Here is a 19,184-nt window from a genome sequence, read left to right on the forward strand (position 1 = left end):
CTGAGATCACTAGGTTGACTCCAGAGTGGGTGGGTGGGGCCCAGTGTGGGAGGGACCTGGCTTGTTCCTGGAGCCTGGGCGTGGGGGTCTGCCAGGCCCTCTGAGTGCTGAGTCAGCCATGCAGGGTGGGGACCCCTGCTGGCTCCTGGCCCTGAAGTCCATGCCCTGCACAGGATCCCATTGTCCCCCTGCTGCACCAGACCTGGGAGCAGGGAGGGAGCAGAAGTCCCTGCAGGTGGAAGCGGCTTCCCCAGGGTCCCTTAAGGAGCTTCGGGCCCATGCTGAGCTGTGGCACTTGGAAGGGGCCTGATGTCTTTGCCCCCCTCTCCTAAGGCTTGCTGGGTTCACTGGGGTTACACCGTCCAGCTCTTCCTGGCCGTGGCAGGACGTCTGCACACGCCGGCCCCTCCTAGACAGCATCTCTGACACTCTTTAGGCTCCCAGGGCCCTCAGGGCCACTTCCCCTAGAAGCCCCTCCTGCCCACCGGAGCAGAGTGGGTCTTCCTATCTCGGTGTCCCCTCTCAGCCCTCGGGTTCCCTTTGTAGCCCGGCCATGCGTCATGCCTGCTGGTTTCCGCTGACTCACCAGCTGGGTCCTGGGCTGGGCCATGTCTGCTTAGCTCACATGCTCTCCGGTGGCCTCCCGAGAGCTGGGCGTGTGTCCGGGCCTGACTTGTGTTGATAGAACTCAGCCGCGCCTGTCCCAGTTCCTGCTCCCGGAGACTGAGGCTGTGGCCTTCCAGCCCACGCCGACGCTTCCTTCCAAAGCCAGAGATAGCTGTTTGTGGCCAACCGTCCACTGGTCTTGGGAGGGCAAGTGGCCTATTACACTGTGACGTTTACAGTCTCCACAGCAGCAGCCTCGTAGAGTCTTTTGGGGTTAGTGAGCTGTGTGTTGCGTGGGACTCTCCCATAGGACCCGGGACAGAGGAAGCAGCTCATAAAAAGTCATCCTGACAAAATGAAAGGAGGGATTCTGGCTGGGGTAGCGAGCCTGGGGAAGCCGGGTGGGGTATGCTCCAAGGTGGGTGAGTGGGGTGAGCCCGTAGCTGGGTCCGGCTCTCACCTCCTGCCTTCCCCGTCTTCCCCAGGTACATGTACCCCTCTATGGATCAACTGGCCGAGATGCTTCCTGGGGTCCTTCAGCAGTTCGGGTAAGAGCAAGAGGTCACCTCCCTGACAGTTTGCACAGGAGGCTGGCCCAGCCTCCTCTTCTTCCCTGACCTTGACCTGGCCTGGCCTCTGAAGTGCAGTTTGGAGTTTAAAGAAGAGGCAAGACAGGCACCCCCGGTGCAGCCCGCTCTTCCTGACACCCTCCTCGGCCTTGCAGGACCTGAGCCTTTCTTCTTGAGCAGTTATGGCACCTAATGGCAGCCTCACCCCCCCACCCTGCCCTTGCCTGCTGTTCCTCTACCTAGTCTCTTCCATGGAACGTTCTGGAATGGGGCTGCCTGAGACCTCAGTGTCTCTGTGCAGACTCTTATTTTGCCAGTGCTCCCTTCTTTCCCGCTTGAGCCTTTCAAGTTAGGCTGATAATATCTCCTGGTTCTGGTCCAATTTGCTTTCATTCCAAATTTTAGAATCCAAAATAAAGCTCAGGAGAGGGAGGAAGCGGCACCTTCGTGGCCCTCCTGTGAATGCCAGGCCTCTCTCGGAGCCTCGGCGGCCACCCAGAAGAACAGGGGCAGGGGCAGGTCTAAGCTGCTGGTCTCCGTGGAGTCTTAAACTTGGGGCCGTCAGGGTGCCCTCACTGCACTGGACAGACACCGAGGAGAGGGGGCTCTTAGGGACGAGGGGACGGTGCCGCAGTGCTGAGGCTCCGTCACTCTTTCCTCCTGAGACCTGACCCGTCCCTCCCGCCTGCAGGCTGAAGAGCGTCATCGGGATGGGCACAGGAGCGGGCGCCTACATCCTGACCCGCTTTGCGGTGAGTCTTGGCATTGAAGATATTACATTTTGAATAAAGTTAACTCAAGATTTAAGAGAGACATTTGGAAAAGCACTGAAAAGACCAAAAGGGAAAAAATAAATGCGCTGTACTTCCTGTCCCCAAGGGAGCCCTGGGACGGGGCTGCCCCAGCCCTTCGTGTGCGGGTGACGTGTGTTCTCGCGCACAGACCCGAGGCTTTTATTTTATTTCATTGTATTTCCTTTGCTGAAACAATGCACTGGGCACGCTCTCACGTCCAGGGCGCATGCCTTCGTGCCCAGGACGGCCCCCTCCCGAGTTGTGCCCCATTCTCCTGTGGCAGCAGGACCATTGCCACCTTAGGGACCTTGAGCCCGTGGAAAGTGCTCCTGAGCCCTTTGTATCATCATCCAACAGTTTTTTGAGGATGCATGTACCCACTTTATTCAGTCGTAGGTGTTTTGATGCCTGATACTGGCTGTGGTTTGCTGGAGGTTGGGGATGTGGCCCGAACACAGATGTCTGGCCATCTTGGCTCCGAGCCGGTTAATAAGAGGACTCAAGTGGCTCCTGTGTATATACGTGTGTCCCAGGAGTAATCGAGTGGCAGATGTCTCCCTGCCTGCCTGATTTGTGTGCTGGGTGGGTTGCTGACCCCTCCAACAGCTGGGGACTGAGCCACAGGGACCAGCCCAGGCTGCCCAGTGCAGGGCTGGCCTCCTCCTGCAGTTTCCTCCTTCTGCTCTCTCAAAGGCCGGGGCTAGTTTTGCCTGGGCAGTGGCTGGTGGAGGACGGAGAGCAGCAGTCTGTCCTGGTGCCCCACACTGGCGCTTTCCTGGGTGCTCCTCTCAAGTGTCCGTTTGACCCCAGGTTCCTCGTATTTCAGACTGCCGGGCTGTCTGACTCACCTCGTGTCTCTAATTGCAGCTGAACAACCCCGAGATGGTGGAGGGCCTCGTCCTGATCAACGTGAACCCTTGTGCGGAAGGCTGGATGGACTGGGCGGCCTCCAAGGTGAGGCTGGGGGCCAGGGTAGGGCTGGTGGGGGCCAAGATGCAGAGGGACAGGGACACACAGCCTCAGCCTGGCGCAGCTTTCCTCGCTGTGCTCAGAATGGCAAACACGAGCCCTGCTCTTTGTTCCGCAGAAGACTCAAGTGGACCGTGCTGTCTAAGCCAGGGGTGCCACAGGGACAGGGGTCCCCCAGCCAGCTCCATAAGCATGGCTCAATTCTTAAGTATTTCCTGGGCTCCTGCCACCTGCTCGGCTTCTCTCAACTGTTGACTATCTTGATGAACAATCTTCCTGAGACGAACAAGACAAAAGCTTCTTAAGAATCCATGTATACCTGGGTGCCGCGGCACATGCCTGTAATCCCAGTGATTCAGGAGGCCGAGGCAGGAGGATTGCAAGTTCCAGGCCAGCCTCAGCATCTTAGTGACACCCTGCTTCAAAAGAGGAAAAGTAGTAGAGGGGGCTGGGAATGTCGCTCAGTGGTTAGGGACTCCTGGGTTCCATTCCTGACGTGTCTGGGAGCCGTGGCTGTGCCCCAGGTTCACCACGGTAGTTGGCTCACCCGACTTGGGACCTGCTGTGCCCTCCTGTAGTCTACTGTCTCACCTCACTTCACGCTCATGGTGGGGTTCTCCTAACCTTTCACAGAAGAGAAAACTGGGGTCTGAGTGGTCAAGTTAAGGTCTAGGTCACACAAGCTAGGGGCGGATCTGGGACTGGGTATAATTACTTGGACACCAAGGTCCCTGGGCCTGACCATCCCTGGGGCTGGGGCTTCTGGGCCAGAGTGGGGCACAGTCAGGCCTGAGCCACAGGACAGCTGCCTGCAGGCCAAGTGGCTTGAGCTGTCTCCGGGAGCCCTGCCCTGGCTGCTGTCCTGAGGTTCCCTGTTTATCTTTTAAAAATAATTAATGTTGTTTTTTTTCCTTCCTTTCTTTCCCATAAAGGCCCCAGTGTCTGCCAAGGAGGGAGGGATAGTTCTGAATGAATTAGCACAAAGCCATCAGGCTGGGGTGACCCAGCGTCTCGTGAAAGCATGTTTTTGCCAAGTTTAGGGGTGGCTGTGGGGACAGGGCTCATGGGTCACGTGGGTTTCCCCCCCCCCCGCAACCCCCCCCCCCCGCAACCCCCCCCATCCTGTGCATTTCTCCCTTGAGCCCCGCCCTACTTCCTGGGTGATGTGACTTGCAGGAGTGTGGCCCATGCCCTGGTTTTTATTAGATTTTCCAGCAGAGGAAGTGACATTCTGGCTGGCCAGTTTGGCTTCTGGACAGCTGTTGTGAGCCAGGCGTGGAGGTTAGGGACATGGCCCACTGGAGCCGGAGGCAAGCTGTGGCCTTGCTCTGAACACCTTGCCCTCCCGTTCAGCCCCAGCCCTGGGGAGCTGTGACCTGGGTGCCGCAGCCTGGGTCTGGCCTGCGTGTCAGGCCGGGTGCCGACTGCCTCCTGTAGCCCTCGCAGGTCTTGTAATGCACAGCACCACATCATGGGGAGGTGACAGGCAGGGGTCAGCTGGGACCCTAGGGCAAGAGCTCCTCCCTCCATCAGTCCCTGCCGGTGCTGAAGTCAGCACCTTCACGGAGCCTGTTCTCCATGTTCAGTATTTACAGAGCCCCTACAGTATACATAGCATTTATGGAGTGCCTGGTGTAAGCCGGCATTCACGCAGCTCCTGCCATATGCACAGCCTGTTGCTGGGGGGAGAGAGGAAGGGTCGTCGGTGACCTCAGTCAGTTCAGAGAAAGGAAACTGACTTGAGGAAGAGCCAGAGCCAGAGCGTGACACAGGAGGGATAGTCAGGGCTAAGCAAATCCTGGGGTGTGTCCCAGGAGGCTCAGTGCGTGTCCAGAAGAGGGGCGCAGGGGCTTCTTTGCTGAGAACTTGGGGAGCTTTTGGAGCAGGGGAAGCTCGGAGCTGGCTGGGTCCTAGTCAGACCCCACTTCTGTGCACCCCGAGCCCGGGGCTCGGAGGCAGGGAATGGGGGGAGGCTCGGCCACTCCGTCCGGCCACAGACTGTCTGCTCTCAGGTCCCGGCTTTGGGGGCCTCAGTTCCTGATTGGGGCCTGTGGCGAGCAGCACACTACGGTGGGCAGCCTGTGGCCGAGGAAAGCCGCTTGCCTTGTGTCCAGGAGGCAACAGATAAAAGGGAGGAAGAGACCAGGGTCCCATTGTCACCTTCAAGGGCATGACCCCAGTGGCCTGAGTACCTTCCACTAGACCCCACCTTCTGAAGGCCACACCACCTCCTCGCAGCACCATGTGGGGGCCCAAACCTTGACACACGGGCCTCTGGGGACCAACCCCCTAGGAAGGGTGTCCTCAAGACCCGAACGCCGGGGACCCTGCAATGCCGCTCTCCCCTGGGCAGTGGGGTTCTGCTGACCTCCTCACTCCTGTGGACCCCTGGTTTCTCACACACCTGCTTTTATTCTCTGCAGATCTCTGGATGGACTCAAGCCCTGCCAGACATGGTTGTGTCCCACCTCTTTGGGAAGGTGAGTGGCGTGGCCTGGCGGACAGGTGACCCTGTGGTGTTCACCGGCTCTCTCCTGGGCCCTTCTTTCCCTCTTTAAACACAGGCCTTTTACAAACCTCTTACTGAAGGACGGTAATCAGCACGTATTTTGTTTTACAAACTTGGTGTGTGCGTACACCTGTCAAACCATCACAGAAATCAAGATAATGAACATCTCCGTCTCCCTGGGACGCTTCCTCGTGCCCTTGGTGACCCCTCCCAGGCAGCGCTGCTGTGCTTCTGTCTCCCCAGGGCAGTTCGTGTCCCTGGACTTGTGGGAAGGGTGCCACGCAGCGTCTGCGTCTCTCACTCTGGTGATTAGTTAGAAATCCGCCCACACCATTGGAGCGTCCGTGCTTCCTTCTGTCTCGGTGTGAGTGGTGTTCCGCTGGATGGAACAGTTTATTTTCTGTTCACTTGCTTATGGATCTTAGGGCTCTTCTCTGTTTGGGGTTATTACAAATAAAGTCCACAGCAAACTTGTCCTGGGTTAGCTGAGTGGCAGGCTTGGCCCTAAGGGCTTTGCAAGTATTGGCTCACGAATCTGCTCTGGAGCTCTGTGATCTCTGGGATCAATACTGTTTCATTCCCAGTCTGTGGATGAGGAAAAGTGAGACCAGAGAGGTTGAGTGACTTATGTAAGGTCCTAAAGCCGGGGAGCACTGTGGTGAGGATTGGAACCCATGAGTCTGTCTCCAATGTCCATTCTTGTGATCCTGCCCATGCTGGCCACCTGCTCTTTCCTGGCTCTGAGATGGGCTACTATTTGCAGAGTTAGCTCACTGAGAGTGGCAGAGCCAGGCCCGTGGCAGGCAGTGATCAGCCTGGCCTCTGCCTCGGGCTCTACCTCTCTCACCATCGCCAGGGCTGGCAGCCTAGGGTGCTGTGTGCTCGGGTGCAAATCCAGAGTCTGGGGAAACCCTTGGTTTCCCAGCCTCAAGGTGACCTGTTTACTGTCTGTGGCTTCCACACCACTGTCTGTCCTGAGCTAGTGCATGTGACTGTCTGGTGCCCTCCCGAGTCCAGGGCAACAGAAGATGCCCTGCTTGGGGGTTGGTGAGGGGTGTCCACCAGGTTTGGCCATTGTGTCCAGTTCCCTGTGGCTGCTGTATACCAAGGGACTTCCAGAAACAGAAGCCACCCTCTCACGGTGCAGAGATGTTGGTGGGCTGCTGACCCTGCACAGGCCCTGGGGAGCTTCCCCACTTCTCCTGGCTTCCAGGGGTCCCCTTCCTTGCTGTGTCTGCTCACTCTGATCTCTGCCTCCATCTGCATATGGCCGAGGAGGACTCTGCCTGGCTCAACTCTCCCTCTCTGTCCTCTGCTGAGGACACTGACCATAGATTTGAGATGGTCCTTTAGTTAATTACATCTGCAAAGACCCTTTTCCTAAGTAATGCCCGAAAGTGCTGGGGGGATGTGGACGTCTTTGGGGGCCACTCTTCGGCTCACTACAGCCGTCTTTTTCCTCTGTGGTTCACCCCAGTTGGAGAGGCCCTTCCTCTGCCCTGAGCATGTTAGGAATTCTTAACAATTCCCAGCCAGCATCTCTGGTTCCCTGAAGGTAAGGTGAGAGATGCAGCCCGGGCATCCATCCTGACTGTACCAGGAGCTTGGAGCCCGGGAGGTCGGGCCGTGGAGTCTCCTGTTCCCCTTGCCACCCGTCTGACTGCATCAGAGATCCCAGCTCAATTCCTGGAACCATTTCCTGATTTTTCTTTTAATAGCCTCTTGGCCTCCTTCCTGCTCCAGTGACTGTGAACCACTCTCAGCAGCCGGAGCTTGTTGCTGGTTTTCTTTCTTCTTCTGCCCTGCTCTGGTTGCCATTGGTCACATCAGATCCTTTCGTGACAACCACAGCGCCTGCCACTGTACGCACTAGAAACCAAGCAGCACATGGCCTGTTTGTCCCAAATCATGTTCCCGTACAGAAAGCAGCCAGCGAGCGAGGCCTCAGCGGACCTCTGCCGCGTTCGGCTGTCTGCTGGGAACAAGACTCCCCCTCTTTCCAGTGACTTCCTAGTGCAGGAGATGGTTTTGATTTTTCAAGTATAAAAACCTTAACTCCCTCCATGAGAAAAGTAATTGCTGACATTTGCGTCAGATTGGCTGGTTTGCAAAGGACTTTGTGCACCCTTTGCTGGGGTCTTATGCCTGGTGAGGTAGGCAGCCCCCATCCCCCCACCCCAAACACACACTTTTGAGGCACCTGAGGCCCAGACAGGTTAAAGGATTTGCCCAAGAGAGGGGCAGTGGTGGGACCAAGCTGTCTGCCCAGGGGCCTGCCTCCAAGTTGAGACTCCCCAGCCAGGGGGTCCTGGGCTGTGCTGTGCCTTCCAGGGCTGGTCCCCCTGCTGCCTGTGGGCCTCACAATCCAGTGCTGCCCACTGCATTCCTCAGGCCCTCCTTGGGCTCCACCGGGTCTCCCGGATTCACTTTGTGCCTGAATAACCTGGAGGAGGCAGAGCCGTGTCCCGCCCAGGCCGCAGCGCCTTGAGCCTGTTTCCCTCTCTCCAAACGCAGGAGGAAATGCACAGCAACGTGGAGGTGGTCCACACCTACCGCCAGCACATCCTGAACGACATGAACCCCGGCAACCTGCACCTGTTCATCAACGCCTACAACAGGTACCGCGCCCGCCTCGGCCCCTGCCGCAGGCTGGGAACCAGGGGACGGAGGAGGCTCGGAGTTCCCAGAGGGTGCCGGCCCTGGGTCTGAGCTCCGAGTTAACAGGGCAGGGCCGCCTGGTAAGGACACCGGGTGTGGAAGCTTGGTGAGGGTCTGAGCCTCTGCCCCAGACCATGGAGCCAGACATCTTGTCCCAAGGGAGCGTCCCTTGTCCAGGAAGATGCTGCCACATACTAGTGGAAGGTCCATGTGGCTGACCTTCAGGAAGGGCACTGGGAGCTGAACAGAGACAGCAGCGAAGCACAGGCTGGTGGGAGGAATCAGGGAGGCTTCTGGGTGCTGAGCTGGCCGTGTGGACCTCACACCACTGAGAAGCCACTGGAGACTTTGCCACAAGGAGCAGAAAGAGCAAGTCTGGGTTTTCAGAGATCATCGGCCACCCCGTAGAGACCTCAGGGTTGGTTGGTGAGACAGGACTCAGGTTACCAGTGGAGGCTGGGAGACCATGGGGAGGCTGGTCCATTTGTCAGGTGGGGACTCTGACCAGGGGCACAGGGAGATAGGGTCCCTCGGTAATGGAGGGCATGATTTGTAGTGCTATTAGAAGACAGTAATGTGGGACAAAATGAGGTGGGTTCTGTTGGGAATGTAGGAGCCCTGAGTTCCCCTTAACTGCTTCTGTGCGCACCAAGAGGCGGTGGTGTCCTGACAGCCACATGACCCCACGAAGGTCTTGGTGTGGGTATGTCCAGAAAGGCTAGTAGTGGGACCCCCAGGGCTTCTCCAGGGTCGGGTCTGCTGATGCTAATGATGCCTTTCCTGTCCGTAGCCGCCGGGACCTGGAAATTGAGCGGCCCATGCCAGGAACCCACACCGTCACCCTTCAGTGAGTGGCCCCTCCCCACCCTTGCAGGTGGCACCCGCTGCCTGTTGTCTTGCTTGTGGCTGCTCCAGGGCCTGTTGCAGAGCCTGGCAGGATTCCCCCCCTAGGGGTGGACACTGCAGGCCATGGGCCCCCATGTGTCCTGCCCAGGAGCTGACCTCTCCCTGTGGGGCTGCATCAGCTCTGGAGGGTGGGGGGCTCCACGGGGGTGGTCTCTGAGGAGGAACGCCAGCCATATTCTTGGAGGTGACTGCAGTGTGGACCTCACACCTTTGTTGAGCCACCATGTTGGTGCCTGGGAGTGATCAATGGCACAGAGTACCCTGAGAGAGCCTGCAAATCTAGGAGGAGGTGGACACAGCTAGCTGAGGTCCCACCCATGGTGCCAGTGTCCCTGTGCCTCCCAGATGCACCATGGGTCTGACCCTGGGGCACTAGACACAGGTCACTGACTTCATCCTTCACACCGTTCTCATCTCTGTCTTGATTACTGGCCATGTGCATCCTTCCCTGAGGAGAGGGCACTTTTTATTTTATTTTTGGGGGGGTACTGGGATTAAACTCAGGGGCACTCAACCACTAAATCACACCCCAGCCCTATTTTGTATTCTATTTAGAGACAGGGTCTCACTGAGTTGCTAAGGCCTCACTAAATTGCTTGAGGGATCACAGGTGTGCGCCATCGGGCCTGGCATGGAGGAGAGGGCACTTTAAATAGGAACTCCAGGACACAGAACTTCTCTGGTTGAAACTTCGACTGAGGTGTAAGGACTACTCACCCATTTTACTAGAGCAGAATGGAGACTGGGGAGAGTGACGTCGAGGAGCCAAGATGCTGGGGAAACCAGGAGGCTTCCTTAGAGTCCTGGCCCGGCCAGGAGGCCTGGGGGTGTGACCTGTGCTCACTCCTTTTTTCTCTCCTGACCTCAGGTGCCCTGCTTTGCTGGTGGTCGGGGACAACTCTCCTGCCGTGGACGCTGTGGTATGTGGCAATCAACCCCTGGTTTCTGCCGGTCATCGGGCACCCCGATGATCATCCGTCTGGTGATGCTCTGGGCAGTCTCCCCGCCGCCCCTACCTCTTGGCTGCCGTCAGTGCAGGGGATGGTTTAAATGTCACCTGGCCTCTCGGCAGGGAGCCCAGCCCTGGCCTTTCTCCTTGGCTCCCCTCTGGGGTCCCACCCACGGGCTTGTTTTCCTGGGTGTGCAGAACACGTTGGCTTCCTGGCCACGGGACTCCCCTCTCCTCTGGAGTCAGGTGGCTCCTCCCACCTGGACTGCTGCCCGGTTGTCTGGCGGGGAGCGTGGCAGGGGATCGGGCTTAGACAGAGCTTTCTGGTTCCTTTTACCCCTTAATACTCACCTCGGTGCTGTGGAGACAGAGAGGACTCGAACTATATGGTACCCCACATTTGGGAGCTGGGAGGTTTGGGTGAGAGGGGTCATAGTCCTAGATTGGTGACATGTCTTCTGCAGCAAGCTACAGAATGTAGTAAAGACCTGGGTGTCTCTAATGAACCATGAGTTTTTCGTCTCGTGTGACTCACTGAAGATAATCACAGGATGTATCAATGGAGACATATTGTTCACATTAAGAGGGTTGATGGTTCTTCTTTAGGAATTTTGAATATAGGTATACTGCTTAATTTTGGATGCCACTTTTCAGAGGGCCACTGACAAAATGAAGACAGGAATCATCTTGGTAGATGTGATTTAATATGAAGAACAGGAACTGGGATGTGAAGACTGTAGAATCCCCGATAGTGGCTAGTTAAGCATGGCCATTCATTTAGCAGATGTTTCTAGAGCATCCTCTGTTTTCTGCCTAGTCTTCATAACAGCCCTTTGAAAGAAGATGCTGTCCCCATTAATGGAGGCTCAAGAAGTTCAACTACTTGCCGGAGGCCTCACGGCTAGTAATGGCAGGGCTGGGATTTAAAACCACATCTGTTTAACCCCAAAGCCCACATTCATTCTTCTGCATGAGGGACACAGAGCCTCTGGTGGTGGCATAGAGCACAGGGAAGGAGGAGGGCTTTGACTTTGCGTCAGGTAGAATCTGACCAAGTTCTTCCCCGTCACCCAGGTGGAGTGCAACTCAAAACTGGATCCCACGAAGACCACCCTCCTCAAGGTACGGGGAACAGTGGGCTTTGCATTGTTTCCTCCTGAGAAACTCCCAGGGGCTCAGCAAAGTGGAGCTGGGCCTGGTTGGGGCTAAGTGGTGGCCAGAACCCACAGAAGTCAGGGCTTGATGGATGACTTACAGACCTCTGTGGGCGCTGGCAGGTGGCCTGAGGCTGCAGAGATGAGTAGACCCGGATCCCCCTCTGGGGCTGCGGGTTGTGGGGTGCGGGGAGGGTTGGGTTGGGTTGGGAATGTCCTGGAGGGGTCTCTGTGCTCCCCAGGTTGGGGCAGGATGCTCCCCGGGGATCTGCCTGTCCTTTGAGGACATGTCCCAAGGCCAAGGAAGGGCAAGGCTGCCTCCAGGAAGCCCCCTGCACACACCTGCTCTCTTGGAGCTGGGTCAGGGTCTGTGGCACCCTTGCCAGTGTCCTGGCACCCTGGAGGTCAGCTGCCTGCACAGCCAAAGCTGCCTGTCTGTGACAGCCTCATCTGGGGACAGCACAAGAGCAGGCTCCTTCCTATGGGGCGTCCCCGACCTGGGTGTACCCGCGGAGCGCAGGTGACCGGGAGGGACCTGTGTGATGAAGTCGTTCCCCAGCACTGGCGGGGAAGGACATGAACATGGCTGCTGGAGGCCACTGTCCCTCCCAGCAATCTTTCAAGGTAGAATGGGAATGGCTGGTTCCTGCGCTGGGCTTTTTGCATATATTTTCCTTCAAGATCCCCCCAAAAGGAAGTTGCAAGATTGGCAGTCGCTCAGCCCGCCTTCATAATGCTATGCTTTGGGGACTGCCGTGACCAAGTTCCATGAACCAGGTGGCTTAGAACAGCAGACTCTTATTTCCTCCCTGTCGTGGAGGCTGGCAGGCCGACATCAGGGTGTGGGCAGCCCCGCCCTGTCTGAGGCTCTGCGGGGCCTGGTGGTCTCTGCAGTCCCTGGCAGTCCCTGGCCTTCCTCGGCCTGTGCGTGGGTCTCGGTCACCTCCATCATCACATGGCTGGGTGGCCCTGGTGTGCATCCGGATCCCCCCTTCTTTTAAGGACAGTGGTCTGTAGGGCCACCCTGATCCAGCATGACCTCAGCTTGGCTTCATCACATCGGCAAGCAAGGTCCCACTCAGGGTACTTTGGGGGACACAGTTCAACCCACAACAAAGGACAGGTGGCCTGAGTGACAACAGGAGGCTGATCTGATGATGGATGCAGGATCAGAACCACCTCAGCGTGGTTCTAGAAAGATTCTTCCACTATGCACCTGCTCCGCAGAGTTGCCCCAGCCCAGTTCTACCTGAATTCTCACGGAGCTGTGAGATGCCCAGGTGAAGGGGCATTGCAGGTGGCGCTCAGAAGGTAGCCTCAGCCTCCCCGCCATCACCTCTTAGCAGCCTCATCTTTCTCCAGCTCCCACACTGCTCCCTGGAGACCCAGCCCTGCTCAGCCACCTCAAGGATTCACAGGGACCCAAATGGCCTTGTGAATGTGGCGGTGGCTTTAGGCTTGGTGATTCAGTTGGAAGTCGGAGCGTTTCTGAAGGGTGGCCGGCCGGGGGACACCGAAGCCTTCTGAGCCATCTGCAGGGGCGTGTGCCCACGGGCCGTTTGCACTGACCCCTTTCGGACTCTAGCAGGCTCCTGGAACTCTCTCTGGCCCCAGGCTCTGCCTCCTGGTGGGGCACTGGGACCTCCTATGTCTGGGGACGAGTGATGTGAGCTTCAGTCCAGCCTCAGGCCTGGCACCTCCTGAGCAGCCAGTCATGTTGCCAAGGGGGCACAGCTGGCTGCTGGGAGGGCAGGCCTGGGGTGGGCAGCAGTCCTGCCTGGTGGGTCGTGGTGTGCCACCCATAGTCACCCCTGTGGACAGTGAGCACTGGGTGCCTGTGTGGCTCTGGCTCACAGAGCACAGGTTGCCTGGGTGAGGTATTGGCACTAACCAGCTTCTCTCCCTTCCAGATGGCGGACTGTGGCGGCCTCCCGCAGATCTCCCAGGTGAGTGCCACCTGGCTTTGTGTTGAAGGTCGCCACTCCGTGGCCAAGTTCACTTCCCTGGGTGACCCTGTTAACCCTGGTCCCTCACTACCTACTATGCCGCTGGGTGACGTCTATGGACGTGTTATTGGCTGTAACATGCTTGAGGTCTCCCTGATTCCCCAGCAAGCCCTGAGGAGTGAGGCTGCGGGGGCTCACGGGTGCGGGCGTGCCAGGGGCCCACAGCCTGGTGGTCGTGGGTCAGAATCTGGGTGCCTGTCCCAGAGATCGCAGGCTTCCCAGGGAGCCCAAGCCCAGAGCAGAGGGACCGAGGACTGGACACCAAATGGCGCATGTGTGCATATTTCCCGTCTTAGACACAGAGGTCCCCTGTCTGCTACCCTAATACCGCTGCCCCTTTTTCCCATTGTCACTCAAATCCCAAAGGGCAGTCTTTGCATAGCCCAATGTCATCTGGGTCTTTGTAGGTTGGCGACAGGAGCTGGTGGAAGTGTGGGGAGTGGGGCAGGGACCTGCCACTGATGCAGAGGAGAGAGGAGGAGCAGACGCAGGCAGGGGCTCAGGGTTGGGTTACTGAGCCTGTGCACCTGCCCTGACCTCCTACGTCAGAACCAGGCATTCGCCTTCCCTCCCATCCCGCCACCATGCAGCCAGCTCTTTCCACCTTTCTTGTTTTCATTTTTATCGTCCATCTCTCTCTCCTCCTTCCTTTCTTCCATCAGTCCTGTTTTGTTTTTATCCACCCTCCATCCATAGTCTGTCCATCCTTCCTTCCTCCTGTCCATCCATTTTTTTCACCCATCTATCCACTGTTCCTCAGCCCATCCTCCATCCATCCATCCTCCATCCATCCTTCCTTCCTGCTACTGACCGTGAGCTGCCTTGAGGACATGGAGACCTCAGGGTCCATCTGCAGGACCCACCTTGTACTAGTTGTGGCTTGGGACACGTCCTACAGTAGCACTACCCTCCTGAGGTGTCAGAGTAAGTGAGCTGATGCCACAGGTCCCCGAGCACAGTGAGTCACGGGACGCTGCTGCAGCTCGGTCCTGATGCTGGGCGCAGCACTGTCCAGCGTGGTCCCACAGAGGCACGTGGCCGTAGGTGGGCATGCCACCCCCACTTTACAGAAGAAGCTGGCCAGACAGGTCATGTAACTCAACTAGGAAAAGAACTGGAACTGCTCTTTGCTGGCCAGAGCTAATTTGGGCCCCGTAATTATCCCACAGTTTTTCCTTTACTCCTGTGGTTTGTCCCCTGAACACATGGTGGCTGAGGCCGGGCTCTTGCATGAAGGTGACCGCAGGCAGGTGGCCGTTAGCGACCTGTCCCTCCAGCCGCTGACTGCTCTGTCTCTTCTCTCTCACAGCCAGCCAAGCTCGCCGAGGCCTTCAAGTACTTCGTGCAGGGCATGGGATACAGTGAGTGTGGCGTCCCCGGCGCGGAGGGGCAGGGGCAGGGGTGGGAGGGGAGAGGCTGTGCACTGGCCAGGTTTGGATGAGACTTCTGTATCACTCTGTCCAGCTTCAGCTCTTGGAACACTGGGCAGGGCAGAGAAAGACATATTTACAGTCACGCATGGCTGAATGGCAGGAGGCGTCCTGAGAAATGCATCGTGGTCAGATTTGTCACTGGGCAAACATCAGACAGCTGCTTATCCAAAGCAAGAGGGCTATGACATCACTAAGCACATAGTCTTAAGGGACCACCATTGTGTCCATCCATGGATGGCCTTAGTTGATCAGAACGTCATTATGCAGCCTGTGACTGCAGGTGGCTGGTTGAAAAGGTGTTTCACAGGGATATTTTAGGTTTAGATGAGGGTTGTGCCTGTAAACACCAAGAACATGATGAAGAGCAAAGTGATGAACGTCTTTTGCATTTTGATTACGTACTTGCCTAAGAGTCTACCTGTTGTGGTGATGAGGATGAAGGTGGAGAACTGGTGGTAGTGGTAGTGAGAAAGATGAATATAGCCTTTATTTTTCTCATTTAAGCATCACAGTAATCCTACAAGGGATTCTTGACCTCCATTCATAAGTGCACAGACTGAGGCTTGGAGAGGTTAAGCAAGTAGCGGCAGGGCGCCCTTTGTAAACCAATACTGTTTATGTGGGTGATGAAGTTGCTTAGAGCTGAGATGGAATGTCTTTGCCTAATCATTAGATTTGGGAAAGGAAAGACAGATGTAAGCTTAGTTCAAGGTCTCGCTCCTTCTTGCTTTATGGCTACATTTTGTTAGTCAGACACATTGGGCCCTTTCTTAGAAATGCCAGGCCTTGACCAGGACTTACAATGGCCAGTTTAAACTCTCCAGCTCAGCAGCAGAGATGGTCAGTACTAGTGGGCACATCAACAGGGTCCTCTCTCCTTTCCTTGCCTATGGCTGGGAATTACAATTCATGTGCTCTTCCTAACCAGGAAGACTTTGAAATTTCCATCTTTTGTTTTTTCCTTAAACTGCTCTTCCTTTTAAAAGAGTAAAATAGTATATTGGTAAACCAGTGTGGTCCCCAGATGGGTCTAGGCCACGGCTGGTTTCTAGCACGGTGGAGAGGAGGGAGCCTGATTTGCATGCATGGGGCAGGACTCATGTCCTGGGATGCCCTCTTCCAACAGAACCTCCTCCCGTCCTGCCCACCTGCCCCTCGGCTCCCTTGACCTTGCAGGAAGTGATGTGAACCTGGCTGGCTTGCCTGGAACCTGCCATGGGGCTTGGATTTCTGTTTTGAACATGTATTCCAGGGAGAAAGGAAGGTTTTGTTTCTATTTCCCCCAAGCCAGCTTCTACTCCAGCTTTATCCCCAAGTTCAGCTTCTCCCGGCCAAAGCACCCTGCGGGTCTTGGAGAGAACAGGAGGAAGAGCTACAATCCCAGGCTCTGGCCAAGAGGAAGAAAGCCACCTTTCACTGAGAGCCTAGTGTGTGGTGGGCCAGCAGCACTAACCTTGGCAAACCCGGATCACTGGATGGTGCCATAGCCCCGGGGAGTCAGCTAGCCTTCCGGATTTGGGGTGGAGAAGTAGATTCAGGGAAAACATGGGAGCCACGGGTCGGGGGTTAACTCCGATCCCTTCCGGATTCAAAATTCACTCTTTGAGGAAGGAATTCAGTACAGCAAGGATGAATTCTGTGTGTGTCTGCCATAGAGAGCCGGCCCGCATGCCCATGGAATGAGGTGCCCCCCCCCCCACACACACACACATTCATAGCTGCTGGCCTCCACTGTCCATACGCGACCTCAACCAGGCAGTTTCCATTGGATGGGGTGTTAGTTTCACAGGGCTGCCCCCACAAATCCCCACAAACAGAGGTGCCTAAAACCACACAAAAGTATTCTCTCCCAGTTTGGGAGGCTAAAAGTCTGAGGCTGAAGTACTGGCAGGGCCAGGCTTCCTCCAAAGACTTTGGGAGAGACCCGTCCTTGCCTCTGCCTAGCCCAGCCCCTGGGCCTCCTGTGGCGTGAGCACTAGCACCCCAGTCTCCGGCTCCATCTACTCTGGCCCTGTCCCTTGCTTCTGTCTGTTTTTTTTTTTTTTTTTTAAGTAAGACACCAACCACTGGGTTAGGGATCATTCTAATCTAGAATGACTCATTTTAGCTAATTATCTCTGCAAAGATCTTATTTCCAGTAAGGTCACATTCTGAGGTTCCAAGTGGACATGAATCGGGGACAATGCTCCGTGGGCCCATACAGGTGGGGAGGGTTGTTCTGTTGTCTTTCCACCTTGTCAGCCACCTGCTGTGGACGAGGGCATTTTAAGTCTTGGAGAAGCTCTCAGAGAGTGGGCAGTGCCGTCACCTGTCCCTGGAAGCTTGCAGCCTTTGAGAGCAGACAGACAACAAGCAGCTCTGCTCAGACCTTGCTGTGTAGCCTGTCCCCCACTGAGGTGCAGGGATTACCTTGGGCCTCTGTGTCCTCCCTCCTGACTGCTGACATGGAGGGACCACCTTAGAAATGGGGACAGGGAGGCTCAGATTGGGACACTCCCAGGGTCACAACACTGCTGAGCAGGTGCAGAATGGGGATTCAGCTGAGACCTGGGTTCAGCTCCCTCGCCATGTGATGGCTGCAAGTCCTTTTCCATCTGGACCTCACTGTCCCCCTCTGATGGACACAGAGACATCAGGTGCAGGTGGCTGGACAGCCCAGAGGATTAAGATGGGACGGGAAGAGGACTCAGCCAGGCTGATCCACAGGGGTCCATCTGGTCCCTCTGTAGAGGTCTCCGTCCCCTAACCTGCTGTCTTCTGTCTTCCCAGTGCCCTCTGCCAGCATGACCCGTCTGATGAGGTCCCGCACCGCATCCGGCTCCAGCGTCACCTCCCAGGAGGGCACCCGCAGCCGCTCCCACACCAGCGAGGGCACCCGCAGCCGCTCCCACACCAGTGAGGGCGCCCGCAGCCGCTCCCACACCAGCGAAGGAGCCCATCTGGACATCACCCCCAACTCGGGTGCCACTGGGAACAGCGCGGGCCCCAAGTCCATGGAGGTGTCCTGCTAGGCGGCTGCGCCCGCGCCCTGGACTCTGGTCTCTGTAGCGGCTCCCCTCCAGCCCCTCCCGCCTCTGCCTGCACCCTGCACTAACTTGGTATTAATCCAAAGCTTATTTTGTAAGAGTGAGCTCTGGTGACGACAGGTTGGGTCTGTCTAGGGTGCCTCTTTGATAAGGGTGGGCAGTGGGGGACTACAGAAGGAGGCATCTTTGTGTCCTGTTTTCATTAACTAGTGGCCTGGCTGCCACTCTTTAACCCGCCCTCAGAGACACCCAGCTGCCCAAAACAAAAACCAGCAGCAAACACTTTGCAATCCAGCTCGGGCTGAGCGGCTGAGCGGCTTCCAGGTTCCAACGCCTGGTGTGTCCCCAGCCCACCTACTTCCTGCTTCCTCTCCAACTGCAGACAGACTGGCCCAAGTCCTAGAAGCCACCCATTTCTGACGAGGTGGAGTGTGGCTACTTCTTTTACATAGGCAAAACAGGAAGGTAGAAAAAGAGGTGGAATTTAGGTGGAGGCTGAACATTAAGAAAAATAACTCCATGTAATTCACTTGAAGAAGTCAGCTTTTACTGTCAGTGCAGATATAAGCTTCTGAGGCACGGGAGCCTGTTGCTCTGGTCTCCTTTTAACATACGAGGAAAGCCGGCCACAGACCCCGCTGTATTTATAAAACAGCTTGGGGTGAGTGCTCCTTGGCACATGTCGGAGGCATTAGCCCTGCCGTCTGCCTCCCCGGCAGCCCCTGCCTCCCCCCCACCTACGTGACTGAGTGATTCTTTTTGTTCATGGGGAACATCTTTTAGATTTGTAGCTCACGCTCTGGAGTGGAGGGAGACGTTTGGTCAGCTGTCCCTGGCCGTGATGGGCCTCCAGGGTGGGGAGGGGGGCGGGAGGGGCCCCGATGACTAGAAGTTAAGGGATTCTAGTGGTTGTGCTGGGATCCAGTGCCCTGGTGATTTCTGTGGATCCCAGGCTGTTTCCCAGGAATCTGTGATTGAGTTAAGTCCAGCCTCCAATCGTTGACTTGGGGGGTTGACCTGAACTTGAAAGCTGGATGTCTCTGACCTAGGGTCATGACTGTCTCCAGGTGAACTCTTTGCTCTTGTTGGGGATGGGATTTCATGTGGGGAGTGGGCTGGGAAAACCGAGGGTTCTGGAATAACACATTCCACAGGAGTTTCCTTGCGTCTGCTGCCACCCCTCTCCCCGCCCCTCTAACCTCCTTCTGCTGAATGGGGCAGTGCCACCGACTCTTCTGAGCAGCGTCAGCACAGCTGTCCAGTTCCTGAACTACTGCCTTTTGATTTTCATTTTGGCTAACCGTGGATTTTCTTATAGGAAGTTTGATCAGAGTGAATCGAATATTGAGAATCAGCCGCTGGGCCTTGGTGATTTCCAGGTCCCTCGAGCTGGCAGAAGGAAGTAGTCCTGCCATCAAGGTGCTTGAGAGGCAGTGACTCAGTTTACCTGCCACCTGGCCACGCGGAGGCTTCCCTGACCTCGTGCAGGGATCCAGGCAAGAGTGGCTGAATGCAGACCAGAAACTATTGTCCAAGTCTTTCCAGAGGACTTTCTTAATGAGATATTTGTATTTATTTCCAGACCAATAAATTTGTAACTTTGCA

General features: G+C 56.4%; 1 protein-coding gene across 2 annotated transcripts in view; it reads left to right on the forward strand.

Annotated features, from left to right (window-relative positions):
• Positions 1-19,184, forward strand: part of Ndrg1 (N-myc downstream regulated 1) — a 51,584-nt gene extending 32,400 nt beyond the window's left edge. For both annotated transcript variants that reach the window (XM_027950407.2, XM_027950416.2), the window contains exons 6-16: positions 1,092-1,154; positions 1,867-1,927; positions 2,837-2,923; positions 5,362-5,418; positions 7,962-8,065; positions 8,896-8,952; positions 9,880-9,931; positions 11,035-11,082; positions 13,025-13,060; positions 14,430-14,481; positions 17,323-19,184. In XM_027950407.2, coding sequence (XP_027806208.1) covers positions 1,092-1,154; positions 1,867-1,927; positions 2,837-2,923; positions 5,362-5,418; positions 7,962-8,065; positions 8,896-8,952; positions 9,880-9,931; positions 11,035-11,082; positions 13,025-13,060; positions 14,430-14,481; positions 17,323-17,564 — 859 coding nt within the window. In that variant the 3' untranslated portion in view covers positions 17,565-19,184. The remainder of the gene's footprint in view (positions 1-1,091; positions 1,155-1,866; positions 1,928-2,836; positions 2,924-5,361; positions 5,419-7,961; positions 8,066-8,895; positions 8,953-9,879; positions 9,932-11,034; positions 11,083-13,024; positions 13,061-14,429; positions 14,482-17,322) is intronic.

This window comes from Marmota flaviventris, chromosome 15, assembly GCF_047511675.1.
Source record: "Marmota flaviventris isolate mMarFla1 chromosome 15, mMarFla1.hap1, whole genome shotgun sequence".
In the NCBI taxonomy this organism is placed as follows: domain Eukaryota; kingdom Metazoa; phylum Chordata; class Mammalia; order Rodentia; family Sciuridae; genus Marmota; species Marmota flaviventris.